The 25,577-nt window shown below is 35.7% G+C and overlaps 1 protein-coding gene across 2 annotated transcripts in view; it reads right to left on the bottom strand.

The window, feature by feature from the left end:
• SLC7A11 (solute carrier family 7 member 11) overlaps positions 1-25,577 on the bottom strand; it is an 89,384-nt gene that overhangs the window by 59,667 nt on the left and 4,140 nt on the right. For both annotated transcript variants that reach the window (XM_025462246.3, XM_025462247.3), the window contains exons 2-5: positions 25,198-25,324; positions 21,560-21,675; positions 13,219-13,344; positions 9,475-9,574 (exon numbers count right to left, since the gene is read on the bottom strand). In XM_025462246.3, the coding sequence (XP_025318031.1) occupies positions 9,475-9,574; positions 13,219-13,344; positions 21,560-21,675; positions 25,198-25,324 (469 nt within the window). The remainder of the gene's footprint in view (positions 1-9,474; positions 9,575-13,218; positions 13,345-21,559; positions 21,676-25,197; positions 25,325-25,577) is intronic.

Below are 25,577 nucleotides of genomic sequence, written 5' to 3'. Positions count from 1 at the left end.
CTCAGCAATCAGACAACAAAAAGACATTAAAGGCATTCAAATTGGCAAAGAAGAAGTCAAACTCTCCCTCTTCGCCGATGACATGATACTCTACATAGAAAACCCAAAAGTCTCCACCCCAAGATTGCTGGAACTCATACAGCAATTCGGTAGCGTGGCAGGATACAAAATCAATGCCCAGAAGTCAGTGGCATTTCTATACACTAACAATGAGACTGAAGAAAGAGAAATTAAGGAGTCAATCCCATTTACAATTGCACCCAAAAGCATAAGATACCTAGGAATAAACCTAACCAAAGATGTAAAGGATCTATACCCTCAAAACTATAGAACACTTCTGAAAGAAATTGAGGAAGACACAAAGAGATGGAAAAATATTCCATGCTCATGGATTGGCAGAATTAATATTGTGAAAATGTCAGTGTTACCCAGGGCAATATACACGTTTAATGCAATCCCTATCAAAATACCATGGACTTTCTTCAGAGAGTTAGAACAAATTATTTTAAGATTTGTGTGGAATCAGAAAAGACCCCGAATAGCCAGGGGAATTTTAAAAAAGAAAACCATATCTGGGGGCATCACAATGCCAGATTTCAGGTTGTACTACAAAGCTGTGGTCATCAAGACCGTGTGGTCCTGGCACAAAAACAGACACATAGATCAGTGGAACAGAATAGAGAATCCAGAAGTGGACCCTGAACTTTATGGGCAACTAATATTCGATAAAGGAGGAAAGACTATCCATTGGAAGAAAGACAGTCTCTTCAATAAATGGTGCTGGGAAAATTGGACATCCACATGCAGAAGAATGAAACTAGACCACTCTCTTTCACCAGACACAAAGATAAACTCAAAATGGATGAAAGATCTAAATGTGAGACAAGAGTCCATCAAAATCCTAGAGAAGAACACAGGCAACACCCTTTTTGAACTCGGCCATAGTAACTTCTTGCAAGATACATCCACGAAGGCAAAAGAAACAAAAGCAAAAATGAACTATTGGGACTTCATCAAGATAAGAAGCTTTTGCACAGCAAAGGATACAGTCAACAAAACTCATAGACAACCTACAGAATGGGAGAAGATATTTGCAAATGACATATCAGATAAAGGGCTAGTTTCCAAGATCTATAAAGAACTTATCAAACTCAACAGCAAAGAAACAAACAATCCAATCATGAAATGGGCAAAAGACATGAACAGAAATCTCACAGAGGAAGACATAGACATGGCCAACATGCACATGAGAAAATGCTCTGCATCACTTGCCATCAGGGAAATACAAATCAAAACCACAATGAGATACCACCTCACACCAGTGAGAATGGGGAAAATTAACAAGACAGGAAACAACCAATGTTGGAGAGGATGCGGAGAAAAGGGAACCCTCATACTGTTGGTGGGAATGTGAACTGGTGCAGCCACTCTGGAAAACTGTGTGGAGGTTCCTCAAACAGTTAAAAATAGACCTGCCCTACGACCCAGCAATTGCACTGTTGGGGATTTACCCCAAAGAGACAAATGCAATGAAACGCCGGGACACCTGCACCCCGATGTTTCTAGCAGCAATGGCCACGATAGCCAAACTGTGGAAGGAGCCTCGGTGTCCAACGAAAGATGAATGGATAAAGAAGATGTGGTTTATGTATACAATGGAATATTACTCAGCTATTAGAAATGACAAATACCCACCATTTGCTTCAACGTGGATGGAACTGGAGGGTATTATGCTGAGTGAAGTAAGCCAGTCAGAGAAGGACAGACATTATATGTTCTCATTCATTTGGGGAATATAAATAATAGTGAAAGGGAATATAAGGGAAGGGGGAAGAAATGTGTGGGAAATATCAGAAAGGGAGACAGAACGTAAAGACTGCTAACTCTGGGAAACGAACTAGGGGTGGTGGAAGGGGAGGAGGGTGGGGGGTGGGAGTGAATGGGTGACGGGCACTAGGGGTTATTCTGTATGTTAGTAAATTGAACACCAATAAAAAATAAATTAAAAAAAATAATAATAAAAAAAAGAATTATAAAAAATTTAAAAACAAATACTTATTGTAAGATAAAAATCTCCAACAATCAAAGCTCCCACAAATCATTTTTCTATTAAACCTTATGTATAGTTATTTTTTTAAATATTTGTATATAGGTATAACATATGAATGTAAAGTGCACAAATCTTAATCTACACCTTGATGAATTTTTAGATATTTATACACCTATGGAACTTACAAGACCAAGATTTAAAACATTCTTAGAACCCTAGAAGGTTCCCTTATGGCCCTTAGCAGCCAATACTCTCTTTCATTCCTTTGTAAAGGCAACTATTTGTCTGACTTTTATCACCTTTGATTAATTAGTTTTACTTGTTTCATCACAATAAACTAATATTTGTTTGTATTACTATTATACAATAATTATTTTTTTTGTATTTGGCTTTTTTTCCCCAACTTTTGTTTGTGAGTTTCATCCATGCTGTTATATGTAGCAATAATTCATTATTTTTATTGATGCTGTTTATCATATTATTACACTATATATTCTGTTGATGGTTTTGGATTGCTTTCAACTTAGAGTTGTTATGAATAGATACCACAAATATGCCTGTACATGTTTTGTTGCGGACCATGCAATCATTTCTCTTCAGCATATATTCAGAATATGATCACTGGGTCATGAGGTAGGTGTATGTTTACTATCAAACAATTTTTTCTCATTTTTTTCACTCCCAGCAATATAGGAGATATCATGTTTCAGTGACTGGGGCAAACAAAGTGGGAAATCCACAGTATTTCTTCTCAAGGAGCTCATAGTTTATAGAATGGCCAATAGAATAGTGCAACACAGCACAAGCAGCAGTGCCGGAGCATGCACAGAGCACGATGAGAGTCAGGGGTGAGGTCTAACCCTGACTGGTAAGTCAGAAAGTTTTTCTAGAGAAGGCATCATTCAAGTTGAGTCTTCAGAAATGCTTAACATCAAGCCCTAGTGAAGTGGTATAAGAACATTCCAGACTGAGTATACCACATGAGCACAGGGGTGTGAGCAACACTTTATCATTTTGCAGTGCAAAGTGCAGCAGGAGTCATAAGAACAGAATTTAAGTACCAGATGGCCTTTGGCTTCCAGGAATCCAGATTTTAGTTGTGTTGACAAGTCAATCAGAGCTTGCAGGGCAAGAGAAGTCTGACAATAGCATTTCGCGGTTTTAGGGAATTGGCCATATATAAACACAAAAGGGCAAGTAGAACTGACAATGGTATCAAAGATAACAGTTTCTCAGTTTGCACTTCTTCCTTTCAATTCACTGGTTTCTGGTATATGCCCATCCAAATAACCTCAAATCATAAGACTATGAAGTTGCTTTCTTGACACATTGTTAATCATTACACTATTGGTGGGTAACTAAAGAGCAAAACATTTTGGAAAAGTTTCCCAAGTTCCAAACACTTTTCTGGCTCCTTACATGACATAAAAAGCATTCTAGGCACACAATATTTCACTCTCAAGTTTCATAGGATTACAAATATTACCCTAAAATTATGGCCCTAGAGAAATACAGATTCCTTTCTTTTACTTTGTGATGCTACTTATCCCACCTAGAAATGTCTGCCATCTTGCATCCTTATTTTTCTAATCCAAATGGATGGCTGGCGACTCATTAAAGTGCTTACAGTTCTTTTTCAAAGTTCTAAGACATACATTTGAGGCAGACTCCATCCTCAAATAAGCATACATAGATGGCTGAGTTGTGAAGATGGGAAAACCAAGGGATCATAATGGAAGAGTGAAACATATAAAGACAAAGACATTTCATTTGATAAGCTAGGCCATTTCCACAAAATAAAAAAGGCATGTTTTCAAAATATTCTTCTGTTCTCTTATTATTCTTTAGAAGGTAAAACAGCCATTACATGGGTACACAGAAGCTTGGGTCTATAAATATGAATTTTCTATTACCTAAAACCAATTGGTTAGAATATTAGCCCAATAAGACTTTAACATACTTAGAGTATCTCAAATTTAAAACAAGAAAGAGAATACCTGTCTTATGTCTTATTTCATCTTGATAATAACCCATCTAAATTCACAAGTAGGAAGTCGATGTTCATGGTTGTTAAAAACTAGACAGCAAGTCCAAAATAGAGTTACTTATGCTAAGCCCCCAACACCAAACCAAGACAATAATAGTTTCTGCTCTCCCAGTAATGGTATTTTAAGCCAATCAGGAGTCACTTGATTAGTACTAGCTAGGTAATCCACCTGATAGGTCCCGCTATTGCTTAAATGAAAGTAACCTTGTCAAAACCAACCTGTTTTATTGCCTACACTAACGTCTTTGTTCCCCTCCCTTCTGCCTATACAAGGCTCATTTTGTACAGTCCTCAGAGCTCCTTTCTATCTGCTAAATTAAATGCTGCCGGATTAAATCAACTTTTGCTCAAATAAACTCTTAATTAAAATTAACAATTTTAATATGCTTCAGTTTATCTTTTTTAAGGATTTAATTAATTAATTAATTTAATTTAATTTAATTTAATTTAATTTAATTTATTATTTCAAGTAATGAGAGAGAGAGAGAATCTGAAGCAGACTCCACACTGTGCATGGAGCCTGACTCGGGACTCAGTCTCAGGACCCTGAGATCACAACCTGAGCCGAAACCAAGAATCAGACACTTAACCAACCCAGGTGCCCTGCTTCAGTTTATCTTTTGACAAGGTTAAGACATCTAATATTTTAAGTACTGTCTTAAGTAGAAACATTTGAATAGCTGACCAAACAGTAGCAGAAAGGTGATCTAAAAAGTTAGCAGTCAAGGATATTTTTTAATGACTAGAAAGTAAGTTTCTAAAAATAAAGGTTGTAGTTATACCAGGAAGGCAAGCAACAATCAATACTTATATCTGGGATATGCACTTTAAGCAATTTCATGTGTTTGTTATAAGGCCAAAGCAATGGGAAATACAGGAAGAACATGCAGGGTGTGGGGAGAATGAAAGAAAGAAAAAAGAAACCCAAAATATCAAATAGAACACATACACACTCAGAAATGTTTCCCAGTTTCTCATGTCAAAAATATCCAGGTCCTTCTCAACAGTTGTTTCAGAAACTGGTCTTTTCCAACAATGTTTACAGCAAGAGAGGAAATATTTGTGAAAAAAGGAACACAATTTCAAATATTTGCCATAGCTCCAGAGAATAGAGAAAAGGAAAGGGCTTGGGGCAGGGTTGGGGTGTGAAGGAGAAAGCTTCTTATTTTGGTCCAAACATTCACATCCTGTGGGAAATACACCTTTATGCTCTCCTAGTCTCCAGCAATGAGTCTGTAGCATTCTCCTTGCTTTACATCTCCTCAAGGCCTCTAGAGAATGTTCACAAGATCTATTGTTTCAGCTTTTCCATAATTGTGTATAACAAGCACCACAAAGCTGGCAATGCATTCCAGTACCCAACTATGTGAATTATTTTAAAAAGAAGCTTATTCTTTAGATTAGATTTGACAACAATGGTACAAAATAATCCCAGCAGGTGCTTTAGAAAGTCTAAATCCACTGAGGATAGGATTTAAAAGGGAGAAAAAAGACACTGAAAAACTTTCTATTACACAGTTTAAAAAAAAAAAAACCCACCAAGCAATATTCAGCTTTGGATCAGGATATAGGACTGAAATTGGTTGAGTTCCCTTGGGCCAGAAGGAAGACTGGCAGACATATCTCTCTGAATGCAGACATTGGCAATAATATTAAAGTTGCTCTGCCCCAACTCTGTGACCTGGCTGGGTTAATGATTTCTTTCCCCCAATCGTGTTTCTGTGAAGGAGTTTTCATCATTCTAAAAAGGTCCCGCACTCCTCATAGCCAAAAGCCTACTCTATTCAGACCCAAGTTTTGGCAGGGTCTTTTTCCGATTCACCATGTAGAAGCTGAATTGCTGACAGAGCAAGGCCTCTTGGCCAACAAAGGTCTTGCTGCTTCTACTTACACCCTAGGTGGTTGAGTTCTGATGACAGTAGCTGCTTCTGTCTGACTTATTTGCAAACACACACACACACACACACACACACACACTTTTCGTTTGCATCAAACGTTGTCACAGCAGCAGCACAGGGAGTGGAGACCCATTCACAGTGCCCCATTTATAACTCCACCACCTAATTTTGTCATGATACTGTGAACAACAGAGAGAGGTCAGAGAGGCAGGATCACATTTGGAAAGGGAATAAATACCCCTCTCTGTGAACTCTTTTAATCTCCATCTTGTTCCATTTTCAATCAGATATTAATTTTTTTTTCCTCTGGAACTCTGAACCAACTGCTTATTTCTTCTAGACATGGCTTCCTTTCTCTAAGACTGATGGCCACAGAATAACCACCACATTATTTCTACCTATCCACAAAGCAGCATTCAGGTAGCAGAACAGCCCTGTTATAGAAAAGCAGTTACTTATCTGTCTCTACACAAGACACTTGTATCAGATAACATTCCACTTAAAATCCTGGCCTTCATTTCCAGTACTATAATTGAACCCCCGTTAAGAACATGAGAAAATAAACAGTTTTCTATTCTTTAAAATAGGGAATAGAGAGAAGGATCAAATGAGTAAAAGTATAAACAAAAGTTCATCTAAACCCCACTTTCGCTATAAACAGAGCATTGAAATACATGTCTAGGCCCGAAATGGGGCCATTTAGTCCCCAAACACCAACTCTAGGATCTATGCTTATTTCCTTGTTCCTTATTCCTTTCTATTTTTCCTTTCCTTGTCCCTTATTCTTTGAAAGAATTCTGTAAAAGCTCCTCCTATAAAAAGCTTCTTGTCTTCCATCCCATTTTGCAGTTCTCTGGACACTTGAAAGCAGACTGCCCACTTCATGAATTGTTAAATAAAGTTTATCTATGTCACCTAAATTATTTTTTAAAATCAGTTTAACAAGAGTGGCATTTTAGGTTCAGCATCAATAAAACTAGATATCAAGATAATAAGATAATTCAAAATGAAAAGAGTGAAAAAAATGGAAAAATCTATCAGCCCTCAAAAGCCTACAGAAGTGGAGGAGATTTGCTCTCCATGATGCTAGTGACCTGAATATTTGGCGCCGGTAGTGGGAGATGGAGTTGGATACAAGAATATTTTAAGATTCCGTGGGAACAGATGCATGGTACTCACAGGCAAAAGAAACTTTATTCAATAGAATTAATCAAATCTCCCTTGTGACTATCTCCACATTCCACATTTCTGATTGAATATTGCTGGGCTCCCAACACTTGGCTCTAGCTGAAAGCTTTTACCACCTCCCCACTTCACTCTGGTCTCTGGGTTACCCTTCCAGTAGCTTGGCTGTTGCCCCAGGGCACCAGAGCTTTGATCCAAGCTGAAGAGCCATAGAATAGTTGATTCTGCTACTAACCCTGTGATCACAATTCTGTTCTTCTCTCTGTCCAGCACCACATTGTGATTTGGATAAAACTAAAAAGACTTCAAATATACTGCGTGGTTCAAGATTAATACTTACAGACAATGGTTATAAGAATATTTCTCAAATATACAAATATTCCACACTATACTGCCTAGAGCTACAATCTTCGAATGCCTTTCAAACATGCTTTGCTTCAAAAACTAGGTTAAAATTTTAAGTTCTTAGACCCTCCTAATTTTCCTCTAATGCTATGTTTTCACAATTCCATGAGATCAATAAGGTAAATACTTCATTTATTTTGAAATATATCTTTATATTCCATGCATTCACTGGAAGAAAAGATTCTAAAAACTAAAGAAGCAGATGTAAATAAAATTTATATCAAATGCATTTATATAATTTTTATATTAGTGTGGTTTCCTGATACTATCTTTATGTTCATAGACCATTCTCACAGGTAAAGCTGTACAACTATTAGCTCATAAATAATTTTCTAAAGATATATTGCTACTAAGTACCCCAAAACAGTGAAATTTAATGTTACTACAATGATTTTGATGTTTAAACAATACTTTTCTACCCAGTAGCTTTCTTGTAACAGTCATTTCCACTGAATATTAGAGCAATAAAATGTACCTAGTAAAAAATCCCACTCTATCCATGATTATTGTTATTCAAGCTTCTGAATAAAATAAGGCATAAATATAAAATTCTAATGCTCCGACCAGAATGGTTATCACAGTTGAACATACACAAAGGAAATATACCATATCATAGTGATTTTAATCATCTTTCCTGCATATTTTGTTCTTAAATGTTGAGGAAATTTTGAGGAATTTGTAAGAGCCTTTAAAATATAACAAACTATCTATTATACCTGATTTCATTATCTTAGTTTTTCCTACCCTGCTTTTAGAGTATCATTTTTACCTCCTGGGAACATCTTACTTATTCCTATATCTGAATTATTTCATTCTCATGGGAAAGTAGAGAAAATCAATTAATTACTATTCACAAACAACCTTGGAGCTTCAGGTGAAAGGCCTTTTGACAGCAAAGAATTAATCTTTAATTTCTCATGGCACTATTATGTCCTCACTGAAACAGACTTATAAGTGATTTGTATTGGTTCTTAATGTCAGCAAGTTCTCTTGCTTAATTGTAGACTCTAACAGTTAAAACCAGAAATAGACAAGAACACTTAACTCGAGCTGTAACCAAAACCCATTGTGCTTATTTATTATCGCACTTTCTTGAGGCACAGAGACATTTTACAATGACCGAACATACTAACCACTGGACCAGAAAAACCCTGATAGCAACAGAATGCCTAGAAGACCACACCCACACATCCCCTTCCCTATGCATAATCATAGGCTGAACACATGCCCACCCCAACCATGATTACATGCACCCTGTCTGCTCTCTTGCACTTACCCCCGAACCTTACCCTATAAAACTCTAAGCATCCATCTTACAGGCAGAGAGGTTGATTGTTAAGGCTTGAGCCTGCCACTTGCCCCAGCTGGCAGCATCTGAAATAAATCTCTCTCTTTCCCTTTTCCAAACCCTCATCACTTGAGGTGTTGGCTTCTCTAGCAACAAGTTCATCTGAGTTTATTCAGCATCAGCATTGGCAAGCCCAGCCAGGAGCTGTACTTTCTATTTGTCTAGCCCCCCTCAGGATTCCCCAGGATGGAGCAGTTGGCTCTGGCAATGGGCACCAAGAATTACCCATTTGTTTTCTGAGTTAGTGGCTGCAGTAGATCTTTTGGTAACATGAAGACCCACATGTGTTTGTTTTTTTATAACATCAGGCTAAATCTAATGGTTGACTTGACTGAAAGACTCAGTCACACTTACATTAAATCATATACATAGTAATTGGCCTGATAGAGGGAGCCACACCATCTTTCTCACTTCAAGTAAAGCAGATTGTGCTGGATTGTAGCTATTCACACTTGTCTAGCACCTTGCTTGGCACTTAACCAAAGTACATGAAAGAATTAATAAACCATACAAACCACTAGATCTAGAGATATCAACTTACCAGCCAGCGTATGCATACATTCCATAATAAAAAGCTAGTGGCAACCCCATAATATTCGCACCTCTTCCTGAGAAAGCATCTTTAAAGTGTTGTGTTTGCCCTGCAAGGACAACAGAAAGATTTAAGGACTTTTTAAAGAATTGGTTATTGTTCATTCTTTAACTGTAAACATGGAGAAAGAAATGGGAAGGTTGGGGATGAACTATATATACCGTTTCAGGTCCAGATTTCTCACTCCTTGCTCATTGCCGGATTCATCTATTAATACTGTATCCAGTCTAGAGGAGGAGTCCCAAGAGTATATTGATCCCTACTAACACTATTTCACATTTCTCTTGTAATAAAATTATTGCAAAGAGCAAAGCAATTCCTTGAGTGTGCCTCTACTTTTAAAAAGTTTGAGCATGAAAAAAGGCTAAAGAATATTCTGTAAGATATGGTTTATAGGAGTATGATAGAATTCTTTTAAATAATGATATAATGCTCATGTCGGGGAGAAAGAATTTCCTCTGACCTTCAAGGTCCTTCTATCTGGACTAAGAATTAAACTAACATGAAACAGATTAACAGGAAAAAAATCAAATTTAATAGCATATGTATGGGGAACTCCCACAGACATGGAAATTCTAAAGAGAGTGAGGCAATATGAGTTACATGAGCTAAGAAGAAAGGTGAGTTTCTGAGGATACAAAGAGGAGAAAGAACATTAACAGGAAGGTAAGAGGAGATTTTAGAAAACAAAAGTTGCCCTATTGTGTAAGATGAATTTCTTTGGTAAAGAGGAATCTGTTAATAGCTCTCTTCTGGGCATATGCAGGCAATTGAGGAGAGGTAAAGAGCTTTTCCTGAATCTGCTGGGTTTTGATTATTTTTAACTCAAAATAATGTTTATGTCAAAGTGGCATAAACATCTTGAGGCAGAGTGCCCTTGGCCTCTACACTTGGAAAACAATATCCACAGGTCTACTGTCAATGAGGAGGTAGCAAAAAACCCAAGAACCACCTTCACATATCATTTAACTTTCTTTCTGCTCTGTTTTCCCCTGTAGTCCATTAAATACCCTCAGTGGTTGGAAAGTCCTATGGACCAAATCTGCCCTTCCAAAGATTCTTTTGTAAATAAAATTTCACTGGAGCACAGCCAGACCCTTTTCTGAAGGCTCCTTTTCTGTGTCTCTTTTCTGAAGAAAAAGGCAAATGAAATCACCCAAACAGGAAATATGACTTTGTTTCAAAATTGGTCTTCACTTAAGGAAATAAAAGAAGGATAGGAGAGGTGGATGATCTATGTGATTATGAACCTCTCTCTTCACTGAAATCTCAGTAGTTGCCTGGGTTGCCCAGACAACAATATATATTAATATAATCTGCTTTGAGATAAAAAATAGAGAAGGTTGAGTTGTGCACTAAATAATTTTTCCCTCAAAGTATCCAGTTCCAAAATATAGTTCATTTTAAAAGAAATGACACAGTGAATTCAGAAATGCCTGTTTTACTAAAACATCTCTGTGCCTCATTGAAGGGAAATATAAATACTGGAGCTCAGATAAAAACATCTGTTGAATATTCTTTTCTCATGACCTGTGGTCTCCTTGGCCTAAAGAGATAATATTCTAAGAGTACAGGACTGAATAAGCAGTAAGAAAAACCAACGTTTATTAAAGATCAGGTCCTAAAGCAGAAATCCTAAAAAGTATCATTTTGAAAGTATTACAAAAGAGAGGCTTTCCTAAACATCTGGGATATTTTGGCTATATAACAGAAGTCTCAGAAATATGAAAGTCATAATAGTCAAAGGAAAATTTAACAAATCCTCATAAGTAAATACAGAACATACAACTGTTTTCAGGATCTGATTAGAGTGGAAATAAATGCACACTCTGTATTAGTAAAGCTTTTCTCTTCCTGGAGTTTCAAATTAATGTGAAAAATATGTGATTAAGTTAGAGAGAAAGAAAAATCAACACTTTGTACTAATAGAGTAAATTTACTTGCTAAAAATGCTCTGTAAAATATTAAAATTCACTTTAAATGTGGTAATATTCTTACTGCATTTCTCTATTAGGTGAGCTATAAAAGGAAGCCTGTTCATATTAAGCACTGATAGCATAGATATTAATTAAAGAATCATTCTACTTTAAGTGTTGAAAAAGATCCAAAAGATAAATTATGATCTCTGCTCTTAAGGAATTTCCAATAAAATAACGTTTGGAAAACTTCACCTCATCTCACATACATATATAAATAGGTGGTAAAAAAAAAAATGACTACAGTTTTACATCAAAAAGAAAGAAAAAAACGTAGTTTTAAGGAACAGTATATCATCTTTTGGAACCTAAACTAGAACTAAAGTAGGGTCAATGACTCAGGGTCTCTGCACTTTCCAAAAATGGAAGAAACTCCTTAGAGAAGACTGAAGAGTTAGCCAGAAAAAGAAAGCACTAACAAAACAGGTTATTTTCTCTATATTTATAATGGATCAGATAAAATGAGCAGGCCAGCTCTGTGGTGGCCAATGTGAATTAGAAGAGCAAGCTCATGTCTTCTCTTTGGTGTTGGGCATAGCATTAAAATCTTTATTGTGTTTACTCTGAGTTGGCTGAACTTGTTGGATTTGATTCAACCATTTAGCCAGGAGAGTTCTAAGATCTTCCATTAGTAAATGGACAATAGCAGCTCCTTTTCCCTAGCTACAGAGTGACGGATCTTTCAATGTTTGTTATTGTTTGAGGCCTCTACCATCAGTGATGATTTTGCTGGATTTGGGCATTTCCTTTTGCTTTGTGTAATTCTTCTCCTACAACTTCATAACACTTCTCTATAAATTCCCTTTCCTGGAATGGACAATATCAATGTAAACATTAAATACTTAACATTCCTAAATTATGTCACTCCTTCACAATTCCATCTCACTTTCCTATTTTCTACTGTTAAGTCCATTGCTAATTAAATAACTCACCTGGATCTCATACTTTTCCAACAAGTTCCACTGGATTCAAGCAATTACATGTACCTTCTTCCCTAGAATAACTGAAACTCTAAATAACATCACCTCTTCAACCATTTCATCTTTTCCTCTTAAACAGTCAAATCTATTAGGCAAATACTCCCCCCAAATAATATTACATATCCATAGAAATGAATGTTTTACTTTAAAGATAATGTAACAATAAAAATTAAGTTTTTACAACATTTTTTATCAGATAATATTTGGTTTTTAGGAATGCTCTTCCCATATAATCTCTCCTTCTGGCAAGACTCTATTCTCAAGGTAAAAGCAGTTATAGCCATAGAGTAAAAGAATTATGGTCATCTTTCATTATTTTCCAGATATCCTTTCTCCTTAGTCATTATTATTATTATTATTATTATTATTATATTAATGAACTAGTTTAAAGTAAATGTAAGAGGTATAGTTGTCAGTAGTTAAAACTAATGGCAGATTTGTTTTTCCACTTCAAGTTCTCACTCCAAAGAGTTTATATGGATAGAATTCACTGATGCTTTATTTTGTTGGTTGGCCAGTCTTAATTCTCTTGCTGCCATTCAGCTGTAAATACCAATGCACCGCCCCCCCCACCACCACCATGCAGCAGTCTTTCAAATCAATTAGATGACAGTGTAGAGTCTAAGTTCCAGAAACGAGACTAATTAAGGGATTCTGCTAGGACAAGCGAAAGTTAGTGCAAGGAAAGATCAAAAGCAGATACGTATTTTAAAAAGCATTTACTTTCCAGTCCATACCTTTAATTAGCTGCATAACTCCAGGCACTATAATTATCAGAATTGCTGTGAGCTTGCAAAAGGTTAGGAAAATCTGGATCCGGGCGCTCCAGCTGACACTCATGCTGTTGAGGACCATCACTACAGCTGCAAACAAATAGATGAAGTTACAAAAGGTGAATTCTCATTGGCATGAAGACACCTTAGGTCCCTGCTATTCAAAGTGCCATCCATTTAACCAGCAAAGTTGGCATTATCTGGAGGCATTTTGGAAATGCAGAATTTCAGGCACTGCCCCAGATTTAAATACAAGATGTCTAGGTGACTTTTATGCACATTGAAGTTGAAGAAGCTTAGATAAAACCCTGGACAGTAAAAATTCATCTCTCGGTCCTTGTATATGTCAGTAAGAGTGGGCATATACTGTAGTTTCCTAAAAATCAGGTATAAATACCTTCTAACCAAATCCTGAAGTCATCATAATATGCAATCAAATTGCTGAATATGACTCTCCAGCTTGGTAAGTCAGGCAACTATTTCCTCCTATAATGATGTTATACATACGCACCTGCCAGTATGGAATCACTCAAGAAATGGTAAAACGTCAAAAAGTTGTCTAGTACCTTATTCTTCACTCTCAGAACTAGCCCTAGCCAGCACTCTGGTTTTCCTCTCTACATTCCAATTAGCACCGGAAGGACTGACTTTCAACCTACCTTAAAAATATAGACTTCTGAGATGTGTTTGGGGACTTAGGAAAAAAGTTATAAGTAATGAGTTCAAAAGAGTTCCCGGACTAGGACACACCTTGGTTCTGAAGCCATCAGAATTTCCCTTTCTTAATGACGCCGTCTGCAGTTTCCTAAGAAGCATTCAACTATCCAGTCTTCCCCCAGTGGTAGCCCATGAGAACCCTAGGGATAGAACAAGCATTTTCTATCCCTGTATGCTCGTGTCCAGCTCCATGCTTGGCCCAGAAAGCTAATCAACACAATTTTGTTGAATAAATGAATCCTCAGTTTAAAAAAACTAACTTCAGCCAAGAAGGCATGAAATTAATGGTGATACTCTAAGACCTTGCCTCCTATACTTGGCTGGAATGACTTCTGCAGGTTCTTCTAAACCACAGATTTCAACTTTATACTCTTTCCAGAAGTTTATATTAAGTATTTACACACCCCCTCATCCCTACCCAAAGCTGCTCATACCTGACATTTGCAGTTATTATCTATAAGCTTTACTTTTATAGAAGTATATCCCTCCTAAACAAATTACCCAATTGTATGAACATACTTCTCAGGGGACAAAACAAAACACGGTTTTTATCGTTCTAGTTGCAATAGGAAGTTTTCCTATTATACAATCATCCCTTATCTTCATAGTTTCCATTGCCTTGTATAATCACTAGCTCATTTTAGAACTTTAGAATTAGTGCAAGCAAATTTTTTTTTTAATTTTTTAAAGGAAGCCTTCTAAAGGAAGGCTAATTAAGGTATATCTTTTTAATGATTTACTATGCAGTCATTTAAAATCATGATACAGTTAAATATGTATTGCATGAAAGGATGTTCATGATATATTACTGACCAGTACAGCAAGTTACGGAGAGAAGGATGGATGGATGGATGGATGGATGGATAGATGAATACACAAAGACAGAAAGAAATGAAGGGAAAAAATCTGAAAGAGTGTTTATCAAAACACTAACAAACACTTCATCTATAGAAGGTATCTATAGATGATAGAATACTGAATATTCTATTTTTATTTCTTTTCCTGCATATAATAATTCTAATAACAGACATGCAGTATTTTTAGTGAAAAATCAATACAACAATTTTCATTTTTGAAAAAGTCAAAGATGGGAAAATAAGGGATCAGAAGATCCCATATAAAGTTAATTAGGGGGCTACTAATGAAGAAATGTTTCAAAGGAGTAATGATTGAGAATGATCAGGGAAGACTGGAACCCCAAATAATCTCCACGGGAGGCTTAGGGAAATATTTTACCTGTGCTTGAAGCTAAAAGGCAGGACTATTGTTAATAGCATTTGCTATTGTTAATAGCAAAGTGCATTACTTTATCAGAGGAAGGATAAAAAATAAAATTCTTTTTCTTTCTCCAATATAAAGCACTTACATACTGAAAATAATTTAATGCAACTCTGTTCTCCACTTCATCATCCACTTATTCTTTCCTTTTTTATGCAAATGATTCTGTGATAAATGAGTCATCATATAAAAAGCATGATTTTTTTAGTTAAGGAGATCCAGCATTGGCCTGAAAAAAATTGGACTCATGTTCCTACTACCAACAAAAGAGCACTGTTTTCTTTTAAATAGAGCTCCTAAAACCTAAAACACTATTTCTGAAAGTACTCCCCAATTTTTCTCTTTATAGAGGATAAAAGGACAAAGAGAAAGAGAAAAAGGAAACGAAGGAAGGAAAGAAAGAAGGAAGGGAGGAAGAAAGGAGGAAGGAAGGAAATGGAGGAAGGAGAAAAGAAAGGTGGATGGGAGAAAGGAGAAAGGGAGGGAGGGAAGGAAGAGAAAGGAGAGAGGAGAGACAAAGAAGCATTCATATTTGGCGAACTTCTATAATTGAGAAGAAAGAGGATTTGTTACTTTCAAACAGAGTGTGTCTTAATGCCTGTTGAAATAGAAAAAAATGAGCATACGGGGGTTTTCTCTTCTATTTTGTAAAGTTTTCTTAGAAAAATGGAAGACAAAATCAGTAAATATTATAAATTGATAATCTTACCTTGCTTTCCTCTCAGGCAGGTAAAGTAAAAATTCTAGTTAAAACTGATTCCTCTTAAAGGTTTCTCAAAACCCCACTTTATCTGAATATCCAGACATTACACTCATTTTTTGGTACACCAAAAATGACCCTGAAGGATACAACTTACCAAGTAACAAGGAAGCCAGTACAGATGCACGGTAAAGTTCCTCAAGTTACTAGAAGTGCTGTTTCATCTCGTGTCTTTACACAGAAATTTAAGTCTACATATGTAGCTTATCCAACAATATTGAAAAGGGGCTTTGGGATTCACTAAATGCGCGGGGTTTCTGAGTTTCTGCAACAAATAATATCTACTCTATTTTTTATAGACTAACTACCCACATTGTAATAAAAGAAATCTGAGTAAGTTCTGTGGTCCTACCTAGCTTTACCTCCTTTGAATAATAATTGTAAATTTTACATGCTAAAAACTCTTTATATCAATTTTGTTTTTTTTTTCCTTACCAAAATAAAATACAGGGACATAGAATTTTTATTTACTTATTTATAGTGCAGTTTTCTAAGAACTGAAACACAACCACAAAAGCTATATGTATAAATCCGGGAGATAAGAAATACATATTTGAATGGAGCTGTTTCTGAAGAGGATTGTTTAGGAAATTTGAAGGACCAACAAGTGTTTCTGCACTTCTAGAATTCAAGCCTGTCTTTGGATTTGCTGAGTAAGATTACTAAGCTTGGATATATTAGTTTGTCCTCCCAGGTTTAGGTTCTCCCTGGTTTCTGACTTCTGACTGCTTCATGCTAAATTGATAAAATATATGGATGCTGTAGGGATGCTATGTGGTGAGTTAAAGTCCCTCATTCCACAGTTCTTTAGAACAACTGCCTAGGTTACCTTTCCCTTTGTTAGCATTCATTTCCTGAGTTTCTTGACTTCCGAGAGGATAAACACCTCCAGCTATAAACATCTTTAAAAAAAGAGAGATGGTCTATATCTAGGATCTCGATATTGAGAATAAAAATGGTGAGCATTAAATAATTGTGAAGGATTATTAAATGGCAGACATTGAACAAAGACTTTATATGGATAATGTTATTTAATCCTCGTCTCTCTATGTTGGGGTCACCATCATTGTCTGCATTCTTCAAATGGCCACCTGAACCCTGGGATAGTATTTAACTTGTTTATATTCACACAGGTAAGCATAAAGATAGGACTGGAGCCTAGGTAAACTGACTTTAGAGTCCACACTTTTACCCCTAGCTCACAGGTAACAATGAGGAAGTAGCTCCAAAGACATAGATGATCTCACTAGTTCTCTCAAACTCCTGGTGGCTCTGCCTCCCTGCCAAGGTTCATGTTTATGTTGGCTGGGATTTTAGGATACTTTGATCCTACATTTTATTTGTTGTTCCCCTGAAGGATATGGTTATTGTTTTTCAGTGTTCATATATTTCTACCTATGAATTCATTGTCTTGGTAAAGTAGGTGTGGTCGAAAAGGAAGAGGTGGAGCCAGACTTCAGAATATTTGGGCAAAACCACTCCACAGGCTATATTCGAAATCCTAGCCCAGAACCAATCCTTGATTCTCTTTCATGTAATTCAATGACACCAGGAAAATAATGTGGGAAAAGTAAGAACAGTGATATAGTAATGGAACTGGCTACTTTTTTCTTATTTTTTTAAATTTATTTTTATTTATTTTTTATTTATTTATGATAGTCACAGAGAGAGAGAGAGAGAGAGGCAGAGACATAGGCAGAGGGAGAAGCAGGCTCCATGCACTGGGAGCCCGACGTGGGATTCGATCCCGGGCCCCCAGGATCGTGCCCTGGGCCAAAGGCAGGCGCTAAACTGCTGCGCCACCCAGGGATCCCTACTTTTTTCTTATAATATAGTCACAAGTGTGATTGTCTTTGCTTCCTCTTAATTATTCCCACAAGGTATGAGAAGCAGGCTGGGGCTCCTTACTCACCCATAAACACTAATCAAGAAAGGATATTGAGACTCAGAGATTGTTAGGAATGGATCTCGAGGTAGATTTCATATTTTGAAAAAAAAAAGTATTTTTATTATAATGCTCTGCCATCTAAATGTATAGTTGTATAGGGAATAGTTTCAGGAGACCAGAACAAAAGACTGGATACCATTGTAAGGACTGAGCATCCTTCAATGCTTACAAAGCTACGTGGACAGTGAAACTTGCTCATGTTGCATAGGTGTGATGTCCAGACGGGGCTAGAGGAGAACACTTAATGTGAAAAGATAAGATTTCCCAGCTAGATTTCCCTGTGCCTGCCATGTTTACCTGAATGAACAGGATTCTGCATAAGCAAAAACTTTTTCTCTTTATTAAATTGCCAGAAATGATATCAAGTATTTTCAACAAAGTGCAGATAAATTAGCATTTAGTAACTTCCTATTCCTAACCCATCGTCACTTCTCAAGTGACTGGTTAACATTTCACAAAGCTTGAAATTCCTTTTTTTCTGTGACTTGATTAGGACAAGATCCTTCAGGTTTGCTCTTCTTCTACACTTGAACTAGAGACTTCAAACTATCACAAACTGTTTCCTTCCCCAAGGAAGACATGGAAGCAATTTGTGCCATTAAACTCTATTTTCTACATCTCACTAACCTTCCACCCTTCGCAGGCAGAAAATCACCATACTCACTTTCAACAATACAGAATAAGAGAGATTTGCCCCCAGGTAAATTTCTCCTTCTGCATTTCCATGTCCACCCTTTTGCTCCAGTAAAGCTAAATCCTTCTAGAAGATAGTTTCACTCTCCCAGGTAAGCCACTGATTTATATTACCTACCACTGAGTCCTAACAATACCTTGTTTTCTCTTTCACTGTTTCGGATTGTAGGAATGGATTGCCTCAGAATCTCAAGTTTGCAAATAGAACATCAAAATCTGTAAGCCAATATTATAATTAATGGCAAAAATGATGAAGATGTCTACGTTCATCCAAGATTTACTCAGGCTTTGTGACCTATTCTATCACCAATCTCTACTACAGGAGTTTGCTTAAGCACAACTTGCTTAGTTAGCTTTACCTATAACTGTACTAAAATTTTGGTTTTAACAGTTTCCATTCTCTCCTCCAAAATACAAATTTTCCCTTCAAAAAGTTTAATAGGGGCAGCCCGGGTGGCTCAGCTGTTTAGCACCACCTTTGCCCCAGGGTGTGATCCTGAAGACCCAGGATCGAGTCCCACGTCGGGCTCCCTGCTTGGAGCCTGCTTCTCCCTCTGCCTGTGTCTCTGCCTCTGTGTGTGTGTGTGTGTGTGTGTGTGTGTGTGTGTGTGTATGTGTGTGTGTCTCATGGATAAATAAATAAAATCTTTAAAAAGAAAAGACAGTTGGCTGGATATAAAGCAAGGGTTCTCAACCAGAGGAAATAAATAAATAAATAAATAAATAAATAAATAAATAAATATTTAATAGCATTGAGATAAAGAAAAAGAGCCATCCAGACCTTACCAAAATAGCACTATGTCATGATTATCCATCTCATTTGAAATCCAAAGAGGCAGTATTTGTGAACTTGTAAACGTTTACATAAAATCTACTGAAAGTTTGCTAATTCTTTTAATTAAATTGAGGAATACACATGCCTACACTAGAGATAACTTTTAAAACTCCTATTGTAAATCTACAAATCTCTCAAAAACATTACCTCCATCTCCTTTTTGAATATAATAATCATGCTACTATTCTGCCTCAGTCATTTTAGGGACAAAAATATCATGGTTATAATAATGCCTGTTAGTCCAATCCCTTAGTGGGATACCAGATTTATCAAGAACTTTCTACAGGCAAGGCACTTTGCTTAAGGCTTTAAAAACCTGATGTAATTTCATCTTTCTGCAGCCATCCAAGACAGATTATATTTTCGCAGATATTTTACCAATAAATAAAAGTAATGCTTAAGAAGGTTTAATATTTAGCTCCAAATCACATAACTAAGAAATTATCACAATAAGTTTCAATTCCAGGCTGTTTGCCTTCAGAGCCAGAGCTGTAACTACTATGCTAATATAGTTCATCCCACAAAAGCTCATGGTATTAGATCTGAAGATCACATTGAACAAACTCTATTTCATTTACCGCCATTGTCCTACTGAGAAAACTGGAGATGTGTAATCCTCCAGGTTTAACAAGTATATTTTTCTACTAGAGAAAAATTCTTAGAAGTCTTCTCACAAAATCAGTGAGTCAACAAATATTTATTGAGCACGAACACCACACAAAAACCATGTGAAGGTCTAGACATATAGCAGCGAAAGAGCCCCTGGTCTCATGGAACTTCAAATGATGTTTTCCCACAAGAGCACAAACAGCTACTATTTGTAATTTGTTCTTAATAAATTGCAGGCATCACCCAAAATACTATATGTTTGTTGTCTCAGCTAATATCATTTACTCTTCACAAAACACCCTATGAGACTCTGCAGGATTTACAGGTAAGAACACTGAAGTGTGGAAAGCTTTGATGATTTGTCCCTAAGTCTCATATCTGTAGTGTCCGTTAGGGACCATGATGAGTTAAGTTTGCCATCACCCCTTCAGAACTCAGAAATCTTTCTTTAAAGATTTCACAGGATAATGGTGTGTACATGTTTGGTAGATAAGATAGAAAATCCAGAATGAACCTATGTTCAAAATATATGTATCTACACTAGAGATATTTTTATGTCGAATTCCTAGTTATTTCCTGCAAACAAGCCACTCACTTCCCTACCAGTAAATGTGCATTGTTCAGTGTTCTATTGAAATACCATAACGATACATAAATGAAAAATTTTTCATTAGGTATGAAATTCAGTTATTCCTGTGTCATTTTCCATTTCCAAATAGAACTTAATCAAACATGATTATATTGATTCTTAAAATTGGCTCAATTAGCATCTAGAATTAAGTTATTGTTTTCCATAATATTCAAAGGTTTGGCTTCATACCACTTATGTAATGTTGTGTATATTCCTCTTTTACATGTCTTTTAAAAAAATGTCTAGTATTTGAGCACATTGATAAAAATGAACAAATTCCTAATATGGAGACCTATTTTGAGAAGTGCTACCAATAATCAAATATTAAAAGCAGATTTTTATCATGACCATCAATGGACAGCAAAAACTGTAACACTGGGAGTGACAGTTTGCTAACATTATAAAATGTCTGAGTACAACATACACACCTAACACATGAGGAGCACTCTATAAGGATAAGTGAGTTATCATTCAACATATTATCAAGGAGGAAGGATAATTTCTAATTCAAAACTCCATAAAATAATTGGGATTTTGTCTGTAAAATTCTCTCTTCATGTATTATTTTACTAATAAAGTGGTTTTTGTTTGCCTATATCAAAAGATTAGCCATCATATCTATTGACCCAGTGTAAACTGACATAAAATGTAATACCAGAGATCATTCTGAATCCTCATTCTTTTCTTTATTTTCTGAAACAAATTGGGCAAGGAACTGAACACCAAAAGAGCATGATGTGAACAGCAATCCCATCATGCAAAAAATCTACAGAAATTTTGTCATCAATTATTTTGCTTTTTTTTCTTTTTCATATTTGTACCAGTGATACTCACTTATGCCCACAGCTGTAATAAGCTTGATTGCAAGTTCAGGAATTTCACATTGAATAAAAAATGGTTCCAGAATATAGCGTCCAAATGCCAGAGAAATCACAGCAGTGGCTGCAGGGCTGGAAAAAAAATTAGGTTAACAAAGGAAAATATAAGTAGCATCTTTACTGAACTTTCTCTAACTTGAGGTAATGTTATTCAACATAAAGAACATGCTAAGTATAAAAGTCTAGGGATGTCTGAGTAGCTCAGTGGTTGAGCATCTGCCTTGGCTCAAGGCGTGATCTTGGGGTTCTGGGATCAAATCCCACATCGGGCTCCCTGTATGGAGTCTGCTTCTCCCTCTGCCTGTGTCTCTGGCTCTCTGTGTCTTTCATGAATAAATAAAATATTTTATTAATAAATAAATAAATAAATAAATAAATAAAAGTCTATAATTTTCCAAACTCCATATTTGAGTAGGTTGTCATAGACATTCCAAGGAAAATATTGCCTATAACTTCAGTGGCTATTTTTAACTTCCCATGTCCATGGAAGTAAGTCTTTGTGCTATCAATTTTGTCACTGCTCTTCTGGATTTGACTTTTTTTTTTCCTTAAAAATCTAGTTTATTGAGATCTTGACAAAGCTGGGCTTTACAAGAAGCAGTCCTCCCAATAAGTCAACAACTAAACTCCAGCTGCAGCATGAATGGGTCAAGGGAGCAGATCGAATGAGTGGGGGCACAGTCAGGAAAATGAACACAAAATTCAACTTCAAAAATTATTATTAATAAGTGTTCATTGCAAATATACACTTTTGTCCTTACATTGTATTCTTCTTATTTTTCTGGTACAACAAAAACTTGACAAGCCAAGTAATTATTCTTAATTTTATAAAAACATTTAAATGCAGAGTATAAGTTGAAAAATAAAAACACTGTTGTGATTTTATACAATTGAGAAAACATGCATGAGATTAGAAAATTAAATAAGTTCAGGTCTATAGTAAAATAGGTAACTAAGCATTCTACTCTAATTCTTCTAATATTTCTATGAGAAAATGACATGTGACTCTATATTTCTATACAAATGCATAGTCTTTCCATACACAGGCAAGTTCATAGAATTATATAATTTCTCCTGCCAATCTTTGCTCTCAGCTTCTCTTCTCATAGTTACTCAGTGCCCATGTTCAATACCTAGATTGTCAGAAAACTAACAACTATTATGTTCCAATGTTGCCCTGCTTATACTAGAAAGCACCATACATTTTCTGATTTTCATTTCCTAAAGACCCTCTCTTCTTCTACCCCCAAAAGGTGATTTTTCCAATTCTTCATCACTTGCAAATTTTTAATGTATAAATTAAAATCTGATCACGTCATTTTAGTGCTTTCAAAACATGCTCAGGATATGCAAAAACCCTTCAGTTATGGCTCCATCTGGTCTAAGCATTCCCTTCCTTTTGGTTTGCTTCTTCCAACTAGAAGGAGCTGAATACCTTTTGCCTGAAGCCCCTTTAACTCATTGATAGTTTTTTTTTTTATACCCCGTATCTTTGTTCAATCTATTTTTGCTCAAGGAAATTCTTTTAACCCTCTAGGTGAGAGCTCCCCAAGTACATTCTCTTAGTGAATCTCATGGCTTCCCTTTCACACTGCTTATCACAGTAGCAACTTTATATTTACTATGTGATTTCTTGATTGATAACTATTTCCCTCATGTGCCCCTGAGCTCCATGAGTTCCAAACTATGTCCATCTTAGTCACTATTTTATCCCCAGTATTTGATATAGTATCTATCCTAAGTATAAACCCAGTAACTATTTGAATATATGGTTAATATGTGAATTCAATCTAATGATCCCCACTATGTACTGATATATGATATTTCTTTTCTTGAAATCTGTGTACTACAGATTATCCCTGGCAAGTCTGAAGCATAATTTTAAGTACAGGTATTGAGGCTCATTCTACTTTAGATCTCTTTAACTTACCACGCACCACTCAGCGGCTGTTTAAGGAATGAAAAAAATAAGTGAATGAGCACTGTATCCGTGCTATTATGAACAGAGTGATCATGCTTATCATAATGCCAAGCAATCAGCCAAAGCCATGCAACAAATACATTGCTGCTCAAAAAGAATTTACTATCTATGATACTCAGGATACTGATTAAGGAGTATAATGGTTTAAAAAAGTGTGAGATAAAATACATTTTATGTATTTAAAATGCCTGGAGTTTTAACGGAGGAAACAACATAGACACCTGAAATATTAAGTAAGAATACAAGATACCATGTTGAATGTCAAGTAAGAAAGAGAGACTGCATTTTTTTTTCAGAAGAATTAAGAGAGAAAATAAATATAAACTAGCGAAAACAGGAAATTAACTGTGGAAAAGATAGGATTTAGGTTAACCCTTGAAAAGTAATATCCAGATAAATCAAAAAAGAGCAGGTGATACATCCCAGGCAAATCCCAGATTTTAGAAAAGGTCCAGAATACTTCTTTATCATTATTTCACTATAACAAGTTTTAAATCATGCAGAATAGGCTAGTATGAGAACAGACATATAGAAGTAAATACTACTCTAAGTTTCTTGTTAAAAAAGAGATGCCCACAACTATAAATATCGTGAGTAGTGTTAAATCAATACTTACTAGGTCTGCATTTGCTACTTATGCCCCAAATATTAGGCTAAAAGCTCACAGGAACTCTCAGCTGTGTATGTCTGATAAGTTTACAGTAAGAGCAAGTTTCTCCAGTTATTTCTGTTAAACTCTACAATCAGAATGTGCAAGTCACACTCTATGGTAGGAGTTAGCTTTAAGGAACTGTGATACTCTAAACTCCACATATGACATCACAAATTTCCCACAAAGGCAAAGGAAATTTGCTATTCAGAGTGACTTAGCACTATTTGGTTTGATTTTATTTTATTTTTTTTTGGTTTGATTTTAAACCCAGACAATTAGAAAGGAGAACAAGTCTTACAACAATATAATTTTTTTTTTTCCATTACAGTTCACTGATTTGCTTAACAAGAGGAAGTGAGTCATTCAAGGTTTGGCTTTTTTTTTTTTTTTTTTCCTTTAGTAAAGTAGTAAACTCAATGACACACTAAGTTGTTAGGCACAGAAGTTTCCTAGTCACAATTGAGTGAAGTTAAATGATGATGCAATCCACAAGAAGAAAAACTCCAACTACTGGCTTAACATTTAATTTTGCCTGGCCAGTCAAAAGGTATGATTTATTAAGGTAGCTTTTTATGCTCCATATCCTTTCAGGTCAACATATTTTCTAGAAATGTTAGTGAATGATTGAATATTAAAGAAAATCAGACACTTTACAAATCTGGCATGGATGGAGAACTTCTGCCAGTGACAAAACTGCATTAAAAACATTAATTGAAAAAATAAAATAAAATAAAATAAAATAATAAAATAAAATAAAAAAATAAAATAAAATAAAATAAATAAAAACATTAATTGACAGAAGTGTTTCATCACAGATTTCAAATCCTGAAATAGACATGCTTACAACATGGTCACATGACATGCCTATTTCTGATCAGTCAAAAATAATCAAGATGATTTAAAGAAGGGTATAATGAGTGGATTTATTTTTCCTTAATTTTTTTCTAATATATGCTCTTACCGTATTATGAGCAGTTCCACCCAGACTCGTACAAAAGCTGGCAATGGGCCAAACACTTCCAGAATATATGTATAATGACCACCAGATTTCTTTATACTTGTTCCCAATTCAGCATAAGACAAGGCTCCTGTGAAATGTCCATAGTAAAAAGGTACATAATTAACACATTACCAACTCATCCAATAGAAGAACTGATACAATAATGTTTATGTTACTGTATCATTTGGTCAGAATGAGGTCCTTATTTCAAGAGAAAAAACAGTCATCTGATTGTTAGAAGCCACCAAATCCCCTTATAACTTCCTCATATTTGAGATTCAGTTCATTGTATTCAAACAATATAATTTTATTTGAAATGGTAAAGACAGACTTCTAAAATA

This window comes from Canis lupus, chromosome 19, assembly GCF_003254725.2.
Source record: "Canis lupus dingo isolate Sandy chromosome 19, ASM325472v2, whole genome shotgun sequence".
In the NCBI taxonomy this organism is placed as follows: Eukaryota; Metazoa; Chordata; class Mammalia; order Carnivora; family Canidae; genus Canis; species Canis lupus.
This window is presented reverse-complemented; position numbering and strand designations above follow the sequence as displayed.